This window comes from Gambusia affinis, linkage group LG15 (assembly GCF_019740435.1).
Source record: "Gambusia affinis linkage group LG15, SWU_Gaff_1.0, whole genome shotgun sequence".
Taxonomy (NCBI): Eukaryota; Metazoa; Chordata; class Actinopteri; order Cyprinodontiformes; family Poeciliidae; genus Gambusia; species Gambusia affinis.
Window position 1 is genome coordinate 4721149 of NC_057882.1, and position 16673 is coordinate 4737821.

The 16673-nt window shown below is 38.0% G+C and overlaps 1 protein-coding gene and 4 non-coding genes across 5 annotated transcripts in view; 2 read left to right on the forward strand and 3 right to left on the reverse strand.

Annotated features, from left to right (window-relative positions):
* The window catches only part of mcama (melanoma cell adhesion molecule a), a 72616-nt gene that overhangs the window by 33493 nt on the left and 22450 nt on the right, over positions 1–16673 (forward strand). The window contains exons 2-6 of the mRNA XM_044141487.1: positions 8276–8409; positions 9511–9739; positions 9852–9922; positions 10012–10099; positions 10237–10416. Coding sequence (XP_043997422.1) covers positions 8276–8409; positions 9511–9739; positions 9852–9922; positions 10012–10099; positions 10237–10416 — 702 coding nt within the window. The remainder of the gene's footprint in view (positions 1–8275; positions 8410–9510; positions 9740–9851; positions 9923–10011; positions 10100–10236; positions 10417–16673) is intronic.
* Positions 13614–13727, reverse strand: LOC122845483. The gene has a single exon (XR_006373060.1). It is a non-coding gene; the product is annotated as a U5 spliceosomal RNA (small nuclear RNA).
* Positions 14779–14893, forward strand: LOC122845497. The gene has a single exon (XR_006373073.1). It is a non-coding gene; the product is annotated as a U5 spliceosomal RNA (small nuclear RNA).
* Positions 15307–15422, reverse strand: LOC122845487. Its single transcript, XR_006373064.1, has one exon. It is a non-coding gene; the product is annotated as a U5 spliceosomal RNA (small nuclear RNA).
* Positions 16088–16201, reverse strand: LOC122845481. Its single transcript, XR_006373058.1, has one exon. It is a non-coding gene; the product is annotated as a U5 spliceosomal RNA (small nuclear RNA).

Consider the following 16673-nt stretch of genomic DNA (forward strand, 5'->3'; position numbering starts at 1 on the left):
TTGTAGGTAGGCCTGGCCTGGGCACATGCAGTAAGTAGCCTTTCCTCCTCATTAACCCAGCAGTGCACCTGTGATCACTCTGATATTCTCTTTGAGAGCATTAGGGTTCCCAGCAGGGGATTTGCTGATGGGGGGGTTTGGGGTTTTGATCCTGGTGAATTGGGTGTGGCACGCTTGCCCGACAGCTCGCCTCATGTCTGCTTGATGGGATAAAAGAAGAAGGAACGCACTAATAAGCCTTTGTTGCAGGGCAGACCCTGCTTGAATACAAATACACCCAGAACTTTGCAAATGGTTCAAATGAAGTAATAAATAAAGTCATTATAGATGCCTTCAGAGAAATAAACGTGTAAGTTGTAATCACTATTAAAGCAAATTGTATATAATTGTATGCAAAAGCTTCCCAGACTCATCAAGAACCTTGGGAAACAGATAATCCTCTGAATATATTCATTTTGCTGATTGATAATGTGGTTCTGTATGTAAATGAGCAGAGTTAATCAGCCCTACTTTGTTTTTTTTTTTTACTCTGTTGCTAGCCGTTTCTCTGCAGCATAACTGCACTGCAGGACAAACTCTCTAACAATTTAATATCTGAAAGTCTCTGTGAACCGGTGATACTCATAAAGAAGAAGCTGAAACCAGGAGCTGATTTAGCTACCTTGAGGTTTGTAGGTTTTCCAGCAACTTCAGCACGGTGACGATGAACACAGCGGCCAGGATAGACGGCCTTTGTTGGACTGCAGCTTCTAGTCGATTTCTGTCATCAGAGGTCTAATTGGAAAAAGGTCTTCTATTTATAGTGTTAAGATGACGCCCAGCATCTCATACCTGGACGCTCTTACCTAAATGTCTTCTCTTTCACACTTTTTAATAAAGATAAAAGAGGAACCACTGCCATTTTCACACTCAAAATGTCAGTTTTGTTAACATTTTTCAAACTGGACTCATATGATGAAAATTAAATTTACTCTCTGAGGGTTGAATGATCAGTCACACAAGGCTGCAGAAAACTTTACCACTAACTATGAATGTTTAGTTTAAAAACTTCCCTGCAGTTCAAAGTTCAGCCACGACAACAAGGCATCTGTTGTTCCTTCAAACTGTCATTTTTTCAAAACTTTTTTGATGGCTTTAAGTAGCAGTTCAGAATCTCAGCTCAGGAGAATTGGCTCAGCTGTGTTATAAATGAAAAGAAAAAGCACAAATGTGACTCAACAGATGATGCACTGTAACCAGGGTCTTAAAAACCGACTTTAATGTTGAAAATACTGAAGGGTTGCTCTGATTTAACTCAACATTTTTACATTCCCAGCAGTGCACACTTGTAAAAAGACCAGAAACACAGCTTAGTTTAGAAATGTAGACCATGGGTGCTAACATTAGCATTAGCATGTCAGCATTGAGATCCTATTTTAGTCCTGAATAACTTCACTAACTCCTTTTAGCACAGCTTTAACACAACCATAGTACTTTCCGGTGTCCCATCAGATTGTTTTTGAAAAAATAATTAACCCTCAGTTGACCAAGAGAAGTGGTTTTGTCATCCATTACTGTTAGTGGAAGTTGCTTGTGCATCAGATTTACAGGCGTACCAGAAACATATTCCGTCTGGAACCTTGGTATGTGAAAAAGAAATGCAACTGCGCTAAGATGTTCAACACGTTAAAATCTATGTGTTAAATTTTTAAAAGTCCCAACCAAAAACTTATGCATAAGCACAGATTAAATAAGCATGACATTCTTTTTTTTTTTTTTTTACATTTAAACACAAATTTTTACAATAACCAAAAAGGGGATTTGTTGTTTTCAAGGCAAGCCTCTCTGCTTACTTCCTGCTCTCAACTCCAGCACCAGAAGAAGACTTGACTGGGAACAAGTCAAGTCTTGTTTATTTTTTAGTTTTGCTTTATTAAAAATGTTCCCTGCGCGTAAACAAGATGAACTGCATAAGTCTCCTTCTTTTATCTAAGCATACCAATCCATTCAGTGAACAAAAATCCCATTATCTGTCCCTGAGCTAATGTTTCATTTTTAAAATGGAAGTTAAATAAAATTATATTGAGTGTTTTCCTCTTAAACCGAACCATTGCTGCTGGTATTCCTGAGCTACTGACCTAAATGTGTTCTTGTTCCCAGGCCAGTTTGAGTTAATGTTGCTGCAACTCAAGTAAAAGATGATGCATGCAGTTGTTAGGGTTGTTGGAGAACGAATACGTCATTTCATTAATGTTTAAATTTCCAGCACTTCCCTGTAATGCACAGCTCAATCACTTCAATACCGGCTTTCAGGGAACTTTGTTACTGTCAAGCTCCATTTAACTGCTTGGTTTTGTTTTGTTTTTTTAACACTGATAGCTAAAGGAACTCCCCCATGATGCAGTGTTTAGCCCATTGACCTTTAATTATCCATCCTGTATCTGGAGAGCAACCTGCATGCCGGAGCCCAGCAGCTCTGCAGGGGGTTTTATTGGTGGGTCGTAGACGCAGAGGAACACGCCACACTCACTGTTGAACATCAGATACAAGCATAAATAAAACATTCGTGTTGCTCCTTTAATGAAGTCTCACCCACCGGGTGTGGTGATGAAATATTTACACAGCTATAGAAGAAGTTGCGAAGCAGAGGGAATGATTAGCAATTCTTTCAAAGTCAGAGATTGCAGCTTTTTTTCCCCCCAGATTTTAAAATGACGTGAAGCAGCTCAGAAAAGTTTCCAATTTTGATTAAAAAAAATTACTTGAGTTTAGAATGAAAATACAAAATTATCCCTTATAATTACATGACTATTTCATTTTCATTGATATTTGAATATGAAAATAGTGTTTTATATAACTTAGCAAATCAACAACAATCATATTTACTTAAAGTCAAAAAATTAACATAATCATTTATTCATATAAAAATATCAGGCATTATTCTCTTCTGAACTTAATAATAAATGGACTTAAACATAGGACATAGACTCTGAAGTCTTTAAATAAAGTTTCCGATTTTGCAGAATTTGACCCATTTTGTTTTGCTTTTTATAGAGTAAAACATGCAAAAAAAAGCTGGTGTTTAGAGGTGGGTGATACAGACCTCAAACTTTATCACTCTATTTTGTTGTACCTTTGTGAAAACAAAGATTATGGTAAAAAACAAACTATTTATTACTTATGTTTAGGTAACTGTATCGCTGTGACAGCATGGCACAGCACTCACATCGCCACAAACACACATTCTTGGAAAAACATTCCCAGTTGAAAAAGACTTCTTCAGGTTGATTTACATCACTATACTGTAAACAATAACTGCATTTAAGTCAATAATCCCTTAATATTGATGGAAAACTGTTAGTTCCACTGGACAATTATTTTTCTTATGACACATTAAAAATGTCTTGGTATAAGTGAAATAATCTGCCAATATTATCAATATTACAGAATTTCTTGCTTAAAGCTATCTGCTAGATAGTTTTTCTTTCTTAAAGTGTACTAATATATTTGAACAACAAACTAGGCAAAATACTTGGTAAGATTAAATTTTTTGCAGTGTACTACTGCAGCTCTGTCTACAGACTCCATGTCTTGTCCATCAAAGTGTCCCAGCCTTGTTCTCTCTGTGGGCGTCTTGAGCTGAGAGTTTTCACCTCCTCATTGACCTTGGAGGACCGACGAAGGCTCTGACCTGACATGCGCGGCTGCATTGAAGTAAGAAGAGGACTCAGATACATAAAGAGGTGTCTTTGAGGAGATTTGCAGCACTTCCTTATCTCTCTCTGTGTGTGAAAGAAAAGAGCTCCAGCCCCCTCACTGTCACACACATCAGGAACAGGCTGCAGGGAGATTTGTGCCAGATGCTGCTTCTGAAAGCACATCAGGTGGACAAGGAGCGCTCATCCCCATAGTGTGTGTTTTCTCTGTGTGGCGGTGTGTATGCGTGGCCTTTGATGTCAGCCTGTAGTCGGAGTCCCCCAGGTGTTCGGCAGCACATCAGGGCTGCATATTGAGAAACACTCCTGCATGTTATCCACTCTTGCATGCCGGCTTTTTACACCCTCCTCTCCCTGAGGGACTCTTAGTGCTGGTGTAAAACTTTCAGATTGGGTCTGCAGGAACTAAAAGTTCTTAAAATGCTGATCCGTTCACATATTTTCTCAAAGAAATTTTCACTTTAAAGCAATTTGTAAAAGTATTCGTAGCTTTTAAACCTTTAGTAATTGTTTTTTTTGCACCGATTCCAGTTTTATGGCCAATCACTGATCTTTGAAAGGCCTGACCTCCCAATTTCAACTTTTAGCGGGATTTTTTTTGTTGTTGTGAGATTTCTATTATTTATCACATCTGGGCAGACGGGACCTTTCGGGTGGATCTGTCAGTCAGCTCTCTTTCATGGCAGAGAGAAAATGGACAATGGCTGATTTTTGGACCTTAGCAGAGGAACACAAGATCGGTTTCACACTTGTTTCCTAGAGTCAAATATTAAAAGCTTTTTTGAGGTTCTTATTTATAAAAAATGTATAAAATTCATATTCTACTTACATAAAATACAATTAAAATATATAAAAGTTTCAGATTGTGACATGACAAAATGTAAAAAAAACAAAATCATGCTTTGCCTTTATTTAAAACCCTTTGTTCTGTGACTTTGTGATATGTCTTTTAATTTCTTTTTAATTTCTTCTCAAATCTTCAACAATTACCCTGATCCGTACAGTGAAAATGAGGGATTAAACAGCATTTCCAAGATGCCATTTTTATGTTCTTAGGAGCATCCAGTCTAATTTCATGCCTCATGGAGCTTGTGAGAGATTAGTGTGAGTAAATGAGGCTGGTTTGTTGTGTCAAAGGTGATTTGGACTCTTATCAGAGTTTAGCTGCAGATCTACTGGAGACCTAAGCTGACAGCCTTAATGGAATGGGAAAATCCAGTAATAGTGACCACTTTAGTTAGCATCTGAGGGTATTGTCTGCCTGTTTGGTGCATAATGAGTAACTGTATGCAAAGGCTGTCCTGGAAGTGCCCCCCTCATTTGGTTCTTTATTGTCAGATTAGTGGTGTGAGGGCATTGTGTGAGTCTGTCTCTTGAATGGAACAACTGAAAGGTTATTATCTGCCTTTATTCTGCTTTCTTTGTGAAGGCCTTGAAGTGTCAGGATTGATTGTAGAGATGAAAATTGTCCCAATGTTTGTCTGGGTCAAGATGCAAATGGTTTCTTTCGCTCCCGAACATTAAATGTTGTAAATAAGGTGCTGAAGTGCTGTGAAGTTCATTAATAAAAATGTTAAAAATTCTCTATTGAAGAACAAATTTACAACACAGTAATCCTGAATTTTTCTGTGGAATGTGACTCCAAATTATTTACTGAAAATCTGCCTTTTCACAGACTTTTCAAGCCCTTATCTAGTTTGTATATATTTAAAAAGTTAGCTACTGAACTAAACTAAAAGTTAGCTGCGCTGTTAGCGAATTAGCAGCTGTGTGCTCACTGTCTAACATATTCTGTATAAAAACAGTTTGGGAAGCTGAAATATTTAGCCTCAGGGCCACTTGACACACTGTTGGCTGGCATTTGCAAAGCAGCCAATCCAGGAGGGTATTTGTTTTAGTGGTTCCAGTGTAACCACCACCAGGAGGGGTATGGAGCCTAAACCTCTTCTGTCGGGGGGAAAAATACATTTCACAGCAGTTTGATCAGCTAATAAATAGATTTATAAACAGAAAAACAAAATGTGATTTCAACATGTTTTAGTTTTATAATTTAGTTCTAGTTAGTTCTAGTCCCCCATTATTTCATTGTTTACTGTTTTTCTGCATGTTTTCTCAATTTCAGTCTATGCTATTTTGTTAGTTTTAGTGAACTATAATGATTCCAGGTTCTGTCAACAAATACAGAAAATAAAACGGATTCCTGTTCTTTACCCCTGAATGAATTATCTCTGCATAACGCAGACACAGACAGCAGACAGACACAAATGTATTCAGCAGCGCCCCGACGGGCAGCAGTTTTGGTTGTCAGGGTCTGCAGATCATGGGTCATGTGTGTTGGTGCTGCATTAAGTCACAACAGGAACAGATAAGAGCGGCCCCAGGTTGGCTTTGGAAGCCAAATCCGCAGCAGCCCCCCAGTGCTAATCGGATTAGCTGAAAAGTTACCAGTATGGCCCCAAGGAGACACGACGTTTTTTACACTGACTTCTGCGACGTGGTTTCTTCCTCAGCCTCCTTAATCTCCTTCTTGTCTCAAAGCCCTTTCAGATCATCTGTATCGCAGTCGACAACAACAAACTGGAGGCGAGGTGAACTGGTTTTAACCTCTGCTGGGTGGGGGTGGAGGTCTTTTCCACCCAGGTGGGGGAACAATGGCGCGCCCGTTTTCTTAAAGAAATGGTTGGGTGAGCACCGCCAGAGGCAGGCGGGACAGAAATGAAAAAAAATGAGTTGAGAAATTATTGGTGGTGATGAAAAAGAGGAGGAGGAGGAGGGTTGTGGGTGGTGGAGGCTGAATGGAGGCAGCAGGGTGGCAACTGACCTCCTAAAGCGCCTTCATGCATGGTCTGCTTCAGCCAACACTGGAAACATGTAGGAGCACCCTGACCTTTAGCTCCGCCTAACTGTTCCTTCTTTATCATTTAAAGCTGTTTGTTAAAAACAAAACGTTGCAGTTCCTGCTCCTGGGTGAAAATACTTTGGACCATAATAACTGGAACGTTGACAAAATGTGAATTGATGATTTTAATGACAACACTTGACAAAATAAAATGTGCGCTTCTGGTTTTCACAATTGTTGTCTGTGTGATGTGTTTATAATGTTTTTATATTTTCATGATGTAACGCGCTTTGAGCTGCGTTGTTGCTGAAATGTGCTCCGCAAATAAATTTGATTGATTGATTGATTGATTAACCTACATTCATATGTGGAAACTGGTGTCTTATTAAGGTCATTGGAGATTCGGAAGAAAAAAAGAAGTAAAAACTCTCTAATCTTCAACTTTTCAAACTCAGACAATTTCCAAGTTTTTTTCTAGAAAACAATTTTTTTCTGGCAAATGTTCAGCTCAAAAAAAAAAGAATAAAGAGACCCACATTATGACGCTACCACCACCATGCTTGACAGCTAGTTTGTACTTTTAGTCTTTTAAACTTCACCAAACACGTTTTTATGTCTTTGTGGCTGAACAGTCAGCCTTTGTCTCCTTGGTTGTTGAATAATGCACCTTTTGTCTCTTCCACTAAACTTTCCATTACCCTTTTTAGATGTAGCACTGAACTGCCAACTTCTTCATCAAGGTGTCAGTGTCTAATGTTGGTCTAATACATTATTAATTACTCTTATGTAGCATTCCTTTTTCATAATAAAGTGAATTTTGGGCTTTTCTTTACTCTAAGCCATAATCTTCAAAATTGAGAAGTAAATGCATAAGGAAAATAAAAAAATGAGTTTTACTTTAATTGAATCATAGTATCGAACTTTCTGTGACATTTTAACTTTTTGAGATGCACTCCCATATATTTGAGCCTATTTTTAAAATAATTTTTACTGTGTGTATTGGTGAAAATCCACAAGAAGCTCAAACATCAGCATTTAATTCCTATGATTTTAAACAGCCTATGCGGTTCAAATGAATAAATGAAAGGCCCAAATTGATAATAGTAATTTCTATGAGCACTGAACGTGAGAACAAAGTCCCACTTGCTAATGAGTTGAGGAAATTAAGCTACATTATGCTGAACATAACAAAGCACCTAGCAGCAGTGTGAGAACATGTGAGAAAAAAATGGGGTATTCTTTTAAGATTCCCCAAAAGCAGATTAAAGAGAAAAAAATGACTTTCTTTTGGTGTCATCCTTTTTTTGTTGTTATTATTTGTCACTGCATGAATGGACCAATAGAGCAGCTGCCAAGTTCAACATGGCTGAAAAAGCTCTTGGCACGCTGAATCAACAGCCCAGCGTCGAACTGGCCAGCCTTCCTTCGACTGCATTCCCAAAATGACGCCAAGGGAACCGATTTTTCTGGCCAAGATGTGGTTTTGTGCCTGTAGTCAGTCAGGCAGAAGGAAGATGAAAACGATGCCATGTGGACAAGAAACCATTTTTCTTCTTTCTTTGTGCCAACGTGTCTCCAGATCGGCTTGGGAGGACAGCGATCTGCCGAGCACACTGCACTGAGAATAAAGCTAAAGGTCAAAATTAGTTAGAAAGAACACAGTCGCTATGAAATGGATGTTTGATTTATTGCAATTGTGAGTTTTCCAGTCGATTTATGCGCATTTAAATGTGTGTTTCAGTGTGGGGCAAAGTGGAACTGACTATGAATGACAACCTGGAGGCGTACCTCGGTGACCCGGCTGAGATCCCCTGCCATTACAGCTTCGCTGGTGTGAACGAAGAGCCCAGCTTCGTCATAATCCAGTGGTTTGTGGTGGGTAAACTGACAGTGTCCGTCTGGAACCAGCTGTTCCAGAAACAGTCATGGTTTCTGCTTCACTTATAGCATAAAGCTTTAGTTCGCTGTAATATTCCATGGAGAATTGCAGGTTGATGCCTACAGTTTTCAAATTTATCTGATTAATCCCAACACAGCAGCAGTGGTGGGCAACCATAATTAAAAAGTTAGTTGCTCTAACACTAAAATATTAATATAAACATTAGTTCCACCTTTTCTAAAGGCATCACCAACACAATATTTAGCGGAAGGTAATGCTAAAGCGTTAGCTACAATTCAAACTATATCTGCCCTTAAAAGGCTACAATCCTTGAACACCACTTAAAATTTTGACATTATGTACATGTTCTGTAATTCCCTTAGATATTAATTTTGTGTACATCTTGTTCTCTACTGTCTGCTTGTCCCACTATTTTTGCTAGAAATGAAGGTATTAGAGAAACAAAAGAAACAACTTAAGGAGAGGAAATGCTGTGTGATCAGTCTTCACCCTCTTTAAAATAAGAGGATGAATTTAAGCTTCTAGCTGCTTTAAGAGTGCTTACCAGTCGATAACCAAAACTTTAACACAGTCGTTAAACTTAATTCAACTGAAAGTTTGCAAAACAGCCAAATAAGCTTCATTAAGTTCACAAAGAAGTCTTGAGTTTAAGTTTTATGTTTACAAATAAACGGTTTCAAATTTATCCAGGTAAATCAAATTCAGGGGAAGCTAGGTGCGCTAATGTTAACAAAGTTAAAGTTAGCAAAAATGCTAAACATAAAGTTAGCTGTGCTATTAGTGCATTAGCAACATTGTTATCAGTGTAGGTCGTGACTAGTTTTGATAACCTTGATTAATTGCTATGTTCGTTGACAAATTAGAAAAATAATCTCTTCAGTGGTTCGTTTCCTACTTATCCAACCTTAAATTATATGTGACAACTTGTAATACTAGTCCCTTTTAGAAAACACTTCAAGATGAGTGTAAGCCTTCTTTCTGCCGTCTCTTTGTTTTGTGAATGGAACGCCTCTGGAAGGCCATTGACTTGCCTAACATCTGATGTTTTAATTCAGTGTTCCCACCTGGTTTCTCAGAGATCTGCAGGAAACGGCTCACGGATGCGGATTTTCTACAGTGACGTCAACCAGCAGATAGTCGACAACAACACAGACTACACCGGCCGCATCGAGGTGACCTCAGACCAGAGAGGAAACACACTCCTGATCCAAAACGTCCAGCTCTCTGACGAGAAGGAGTTCTTCTGCCAGGTCAACGGGCAGGAGGCTGGCAATGCCGAACGCAAGACTCACCTCAGGGTTTTTGGTAAGACACCGCACAAAACGACAAAGTATAATCTAATAGAAGATTTAAACACCTTAAACGTCTTCAGTTGCAAATGTAGCTGTTATAATTTACCAAATATCTCGCTTTTCAGCTCCTCCAGAGGCTTCAGAAATTGAAGGGGTCCCTAATGGGATTTCTGTGACCAACACGATGCCGTCTAAGGTGGGTCAACTCAGTCTGAAGGTCAACAAATGCAATAAAATCCTAAAAAAAAAATCTGGATAATTGAAACTGTACAAAAACCCCTCCAGGTGGCATCATGTGAGGTTCGAAATGGATTTCCTAAACCCAACATCACCTGGTACAAGGATAGTGAGCCACTGGTGCCTAAAGTAGGACGTAAGTTTTGACCCCTGTGGCTTTTCCTCCTACTTGAATAATCAAGTTTTCTAATATTTTCAGCCACAAAAGTTCGCATGAGCTGGGTCAAAAACTTCATTTTGACATTGTTTGTTGCTGTGTTTGCACCATTCCAGAGGTAAACGTGATCACCCTGGTGACCCGGGAGTACAGAGGCTTCTACTCTGTGCAGAGCACCCTGGAGTACAGGATACTGAAGGAGGACAAGGACTCCCATTTCTCCTGTGAGGTCAGCTTCTCTGTCCCGGGAGCCATCAGGACCAGGATGTCCCAAAGCATCAACGTCACCGTTCACTGTGAGTTTCATACTGTGGTACTGACCTGTAGTAGAGCAGTAAGTCACTAATTAAACTCTAATGCTGTCTGTCTCACCTCGATTCTTGACTGTAATTGTCTCTGAGTTTTGTCACCATAATTGCCTTGACAACTCTTTAATTAGTTCGGCTCAATGCTTCCAGCCGTTGCAGTTAGATAAATAGTTTCCTTGCTGTTCTGTATTGTTTCCAGTTCTGTTGCTAATTTCAGTATTTTCACATTAAACCTTTTTTTTTTTTATTTGGCTTGCAGTTCGTTTGCTTCTCCTACGGAGTTTATTGTTTTGCATTCGGCTGTAAAAGATGCTAATGTAATTGAACTTACACTTTGTGAGAGGAATATTCATAAAAACACCCACGTCGGAAAAGCTAAAGCCAGTAAATCTGCAGTGCAAAGGAAAACTCCTGGAAAATGGAGGAAAACTGGTGCTCAGAGGTTAGAGGTTCAGATTCAAAATCTCTTCATCCCTTTCTCATTTGTCAGTTTGCTCACAGTTTGTTAAAATCTGAATATTTAACAAAGCTTCTCCACCCTATCTTAAAAATTTATTTTATAAGTTAAAATTCAAGGGCAGAAAAAACTTCTGGATTAAATAATTATGCCATTGGACATAAGATAAACAATCATGTCAAACTAGATTCAAACATTTCATAATTTGGTATCTGCAAGAAAGTGCATTTAACCATTTGTACTTTCTGATAATATGTATTTGTACCCAAAATTATCTAATGACTAAGTGAAGAGAAATGTCCAAACCAATCAGAGAGGAGATTGCTGTCTTGCACAAACAATGGCTCTCTAAGGGCTAAAGATGCTTGATGAAGATGAAGGCTTTTAATCATTTTGTCATTAAAGGGGACATTTTATGCAGAATTCACATTTTGCACAATTTTGTACTTTGAGTTGAGTTTCTACTGATTCTAAGAACTACCCAAGCACTCAACAAGAAATCCTCACATCTGTTTTTGGGCAATAAGTTTGTTTTTTTTGGTGTCTGGAAAATGAGCCGTTTCAAACATCTCCAGAATGTAATGTCAAATCAGCAGCTATCGCCTGTTACATAGCAACGACCATTATCTGGCAACCCAAGAAGAGCTCCAGCATGTCAGCTGAGCTCCAGGACATTTGGTCAGCTGGTATGCTCTGTACAACGGCTCCTGCGGGAGACGAGTCGTTAGTCGTTAGTCGTTCCCTCACGATCCAGAAACCACTTGCTGTATTCTTGTTGGTTGTGCAGCTGTCTACACTTCTGCTTTTCAAAGACGTTGTTGTATAAGTTTTCATCTGTTTGCAGCCAATCTCTAGTGCAAGTCTAAAGGTAAACTAGGGCCATGGGCAGCAGTTTATTTGGATTTAATGTGATAATGGCCTTAAAACAGGCCTTTCATTCTGAAAGCTGAAGATAGACAGAACTGACCTGACTTAAAGATCATCATCTACGAATGACTTTGTGCAAAAATTGTAATGAAGACATTTTGTGTAGCCTCTGTGTGTCCTAGTCTGTTCGGGGACGTATAATAGGTCACCTTTAAAGTGTTGCTAAAAGCCTGTGAAAGCTTTGCTCTGCTCCTGAAAATGTTGAACAACTTCACCCAAAAACATCAGAAGAGTAGTGATGTTACGTGATGAGCCGAGGCTTCGAGGCGTGTGTCGAGTAATGGAGGGGGCGTTTCCGTAAAGCGCGTATCGAGGCTTGCTTCATTTAGGGGAGGAGCCGAAAACGATGACGTCCGAAGCCTCGCTGCCCGGCTGTACCACGTGACTGCTTCGGGAAATAGCTCAGATTTTGGCGCGGGGTTTGGAAACCCCACAGGCTTCATTCAAAATGTGGGTTGTTGTAGGCGAGTTGCGGTCAGTTGAGAGAGTGGATAGAGTTTTGATAGTTTGGATTGTGGTTATTTAGTTTGAGACAGGTAGGGAGAATATATATATATATATATATATATATATATATATATATATATATATATATATATATATATATATATATATAAACACACTTCAAATAGGGCAGTTTCACTAGGAAATAAAATGTCCTAACTCCTCTTAAGAGAGAGAGAGAGAGAGAGAGAGAGAGAGAGAGAGAGAGAGAGAGAAGAGACAAAGAGACACAGATACAGAAAGAGGGAGAGAAAAGACACAGGCAAAAGATATATAGATCTAGAGATGAGAGAAACAGAAAAATAAAAAATAGATATTTACAGAGAAAGAGATAGATACATACAGACAGAAAAAAGAGAGAAAGAGAAAAACTGAGACAAAGAGAGAGAAAGAGAGAGAGAGAAATATATATATATATACAGAGAGGGAGACACAGAGAAAGGAAAAAAGAGAAAATCCTATCCTGTCCCACAGCTATCCTATTTTTAATTTTAATTCTAATATTAAGGATACGTGAGTTTTCACCACTTGATTTAACTTGAGTTACCTTGAACTCCAATACCATCATCACACACATCATAAGCAGATTTGCTCTGGAATAAGCAAGGTATTGATCTAAATTAATTTTTCCCCCCTTCCCCTTTATTTATTTTTCTGGGATTAATATTTAATGTTTTTAGACTTTACTATTTATTAGTTATAATTGGGTTATTTATTTAATTTGAGCTTTTTACTAATAATCTCACTATTATAAATAGGATTGGTTAGTTAGTTTTAAAGTTCTTAATTTTTATATTAGGATTTTTAAGATAGCTGTGGGACAGGATAGGATTTTTTGTATATATATTTCTCTCTATCTCTATCTCTATATATCTCTTTCTCTCTCTCTTTGTCTCTTTTTTTCTTCACCTTTTGTGAAGTCATTCCCAAGAGCCATAATAGACAAACATTCAATTCATCACTCGTGTTAAGATACAGCTGGTTGTGATTATACACCTGGCCAGTAGGTGGTTTCGTGTACACATGAAGCCTCAAGAAATGAACCCTTTCTCGAACCAGTTGGCTCAAGTGGTTCAATGCCTCATGAGGCTTCATCTCACCATCACTACAGAAGAGCAAAGAGCTGCAGAGGAGATGGCCAAGAGAGGAGAGGGTCAGGATGAAACATGCACCCATAACTCCTTCCTCAAAGCTCTTTACAAGTAGCATTGCAGTTTACATATACTGCATAATGTGTCAAACTGTACAGAAGTTCTGATAATTAACTAATCACATTTATATTGAACATAGAAAAAGCACCCCACTAGACAGCAGGATATCAAAAATTACAATAAACTCTTGTTGTTTCTCTCCACGGAAATCTTTAGTAAAAGGCGAAAGATTTATACGATTTGAAGAGAAACAAGAGTGCATGACCTGCTACTGCTGTAGTTGCCCCATTCCTCCTGTCATCATACACACTTCACTGACGGTGCTATTTGACTGAAAAATGCTTTGCTGGCCACGCCTCTATTTTTCTTAACAAGGTTAAAGTGTTTTTTTGTTTTTTCCATTTCTAAACTTTTTTTCCAGTGGCAAATATTTTTTTCCACTTTCAGTTTTAAAATAAATGTTAAGTTTTAATTGATTTTTTTTTAAGTTTCAAATGTTCTTATAAACAAACTTTATAGCCCCAATTTAGGTCCATTTTTGTTCAGCACAGAGATTTGTCAATAGTCGCTGTTTTCTAAAAAAGTCATTATAGGAACATGAAAGTTTCTCAAAAGAGTGACAAAGTGCTTTGCTACGTTATTGGTTATAATAAATACATGGTTATAGTGGAACTAGTAATGTTACAGATACATTTTAATTTTTTGTGTAAACAGCCTCGCTAATCTTTCCACTTGTCTTCTCACTTGGCCGAGCCCATTGCTGTTTCTTAGCTCCGCCCACTTTGGTAGAATTTAAACTTTACCTTAATAGGGGGTTTAGTTACACTTTGAAGGTAATCTATAAGGCTTCTTTAATCAGGTTAGAATATGTTTATGGGCAATACAAAACTTGTTGGCTCTAGTGGCCTTTATTTTGCAGCTGTCAGGAAGAAAGGTAGGTTGTGGCAGAGGGGGAAGACATGCAGCAAAGTTTGTTGGGCTGGGACTTCAACCCTTGATGGTCTTGTTTAGGATAAAGGCCTCAATATGTGGGTTGAACTTTACCCCTGCACACCACTTGCATAAAATCATTCCTAAATAAATATATTTCAATCTGCTTTGTTGTGCATAGTTCAAGCTCCTTGCACTGAGATCATAAAATAACACAACGTTCCAAGTCCCACTGGATGCTGTAAATTGCTTCTAGTGGACAAAGTATTTTAATAGTGAACATGGAAGGTGCATCACACTAAACAGCTGAGGGGATAGCACCGTCAGTGAAGTGGGTATGATGACAGGAGGAATAGGGCAACTACAGCAGTAGCAGGTCATGCACTCTTGTTTCTCTTCAGATCGTATAAATCTTTCGCCTTTTACTAAAGATTTCCGTGGAGAGAAACAACAAGAGTTTATTGTAATTTTTTGTAACCCTGCTGATTTGTGGGGTTTTCTTCTTGTGTTCATGAAAACATTAAGTTATTTTTAACTTTGAGTATTACAGTTACTCCAATATATATGTCATATAAATTCACATGTGCACTGGAGAATTATTTATTTGTTTTTACTTCACTTTGAGAGCATGAGAAATGCTGAACACAGACTGAAAACTTACATTATATTTTTTCCCCACATCAAATGCACATAGAGTATTGATGATATTTAAACAGGGCCAACAGTTTTGAGACTGAAAAACAAACATTGAATCTAATTTTAAAGTACTTCTAATTTAGTTCCTGTACATACATGAGCTGTTTTAAGAACCACAGTGTATTTTTATTATCTTTTTATATCTCACTATTCTATAGAATTAAACATTTCATCTACTTAATTCAGTATTTTAATATTGAACATAAAATGAGCACCCTACTGACCAGAACGGCTCAAAAAATTTTGTATAAAACTCTTATTGTTTCTCTCCACGGAAATCTTTAGTAAAAGGCGAAAGATTTATACAATTTGAAGAGAAACAAGAGTGCATGACCTGCTACTGCTGTAGTTGCCCCATTCCTCCTGTCATCATACACACTTCACTGACGGTGCTATTTGACTGAACAATGCTTTGCTGGCCACGCCTCTATTTTTCTTAACAAGTTTAATGGCCCCAAAACATGTTCATGACATTTTTTTTTTGTGAAACCATTAAAGCAGGGGTCCCCAAACGCAGTCCTGGAGGGCCGTCATCCTGCATGTTTTAGTTCTCTCCCTGGTGGCACCAACAACCTTTTCAGCAGGTCATTGTTCCTGTTAGGCCGTCTAACCAGCCATCATTGGATCCAGGTGCATTAAACCAGAGAGAGAACTAAAACATGGAGGATGCCGGCCCTCCAGTACCCACTTTGGGCATCACTGCATTAAATGATGAGATTTAATTCTGTTCACTACTACCTACTATGAGCTTTCAAAATGACCTGTTATAACCTTCACTCAAACAGTTTTACTTACAACTGTATTATTACATTTTAAAACACTTCTAATGTAGTTAGTATTTTAATATTGAACATCATATGAGCACCCTATATAATAAATACATGAGCTGTTTTAAGTACCATACATTATATTGTCCTTTTATATCTGACTACACTGGAAAATTAATCATCTGACCTACTTCATTCAGTAATTTAATATCAAACACAAAATGAGCACCCTACTGAACAGCAGGGCACAAAAAATTACAATAAACTCTTGTTGTTTCTCTCCACGGAAATCTTTAGTAAAAGGCGAAAGATTTATACGATCTGAAGAGAAACAAGAGTGCATGACCTGCTACTGCTGTAGTTGCCCTATTCCTCCTGTCATCATACACACTTCACTGACGGTGCTATTTGACTGAAAAATGCTTTGCTGGCCACGCCTCTATTTTTCTTAACAAGGTTAAAGTGTTTTTTTGTTTTTTCCGTTTCTAAACTTTTTTTCCAGTGGCAAATATTTTTTTCCACTTTCAGTTTTAAAATAAATGTTAAGTTTTAATTGATTTTTTTTTAAGTTTCAAATGTTCTTATAAACAAACTTTATAGCCCCAATTTAGGTCCATTTTTGTTCAGCACAGAGATTTGTCAATAGTCGCTGTTTTCTAAAAAAGTCATTATAGGAATCTGAAAAGTTTCTCAAAAGAGTGACAAAGTGCTTTGCTTCGTTATTGGTTATAATAAATACACGGTTATAGTGGAACTAGTAATGTTACAGATACATTTTCATTTTTTGTGTAAACAGCCTTGCTAATCTTTCCA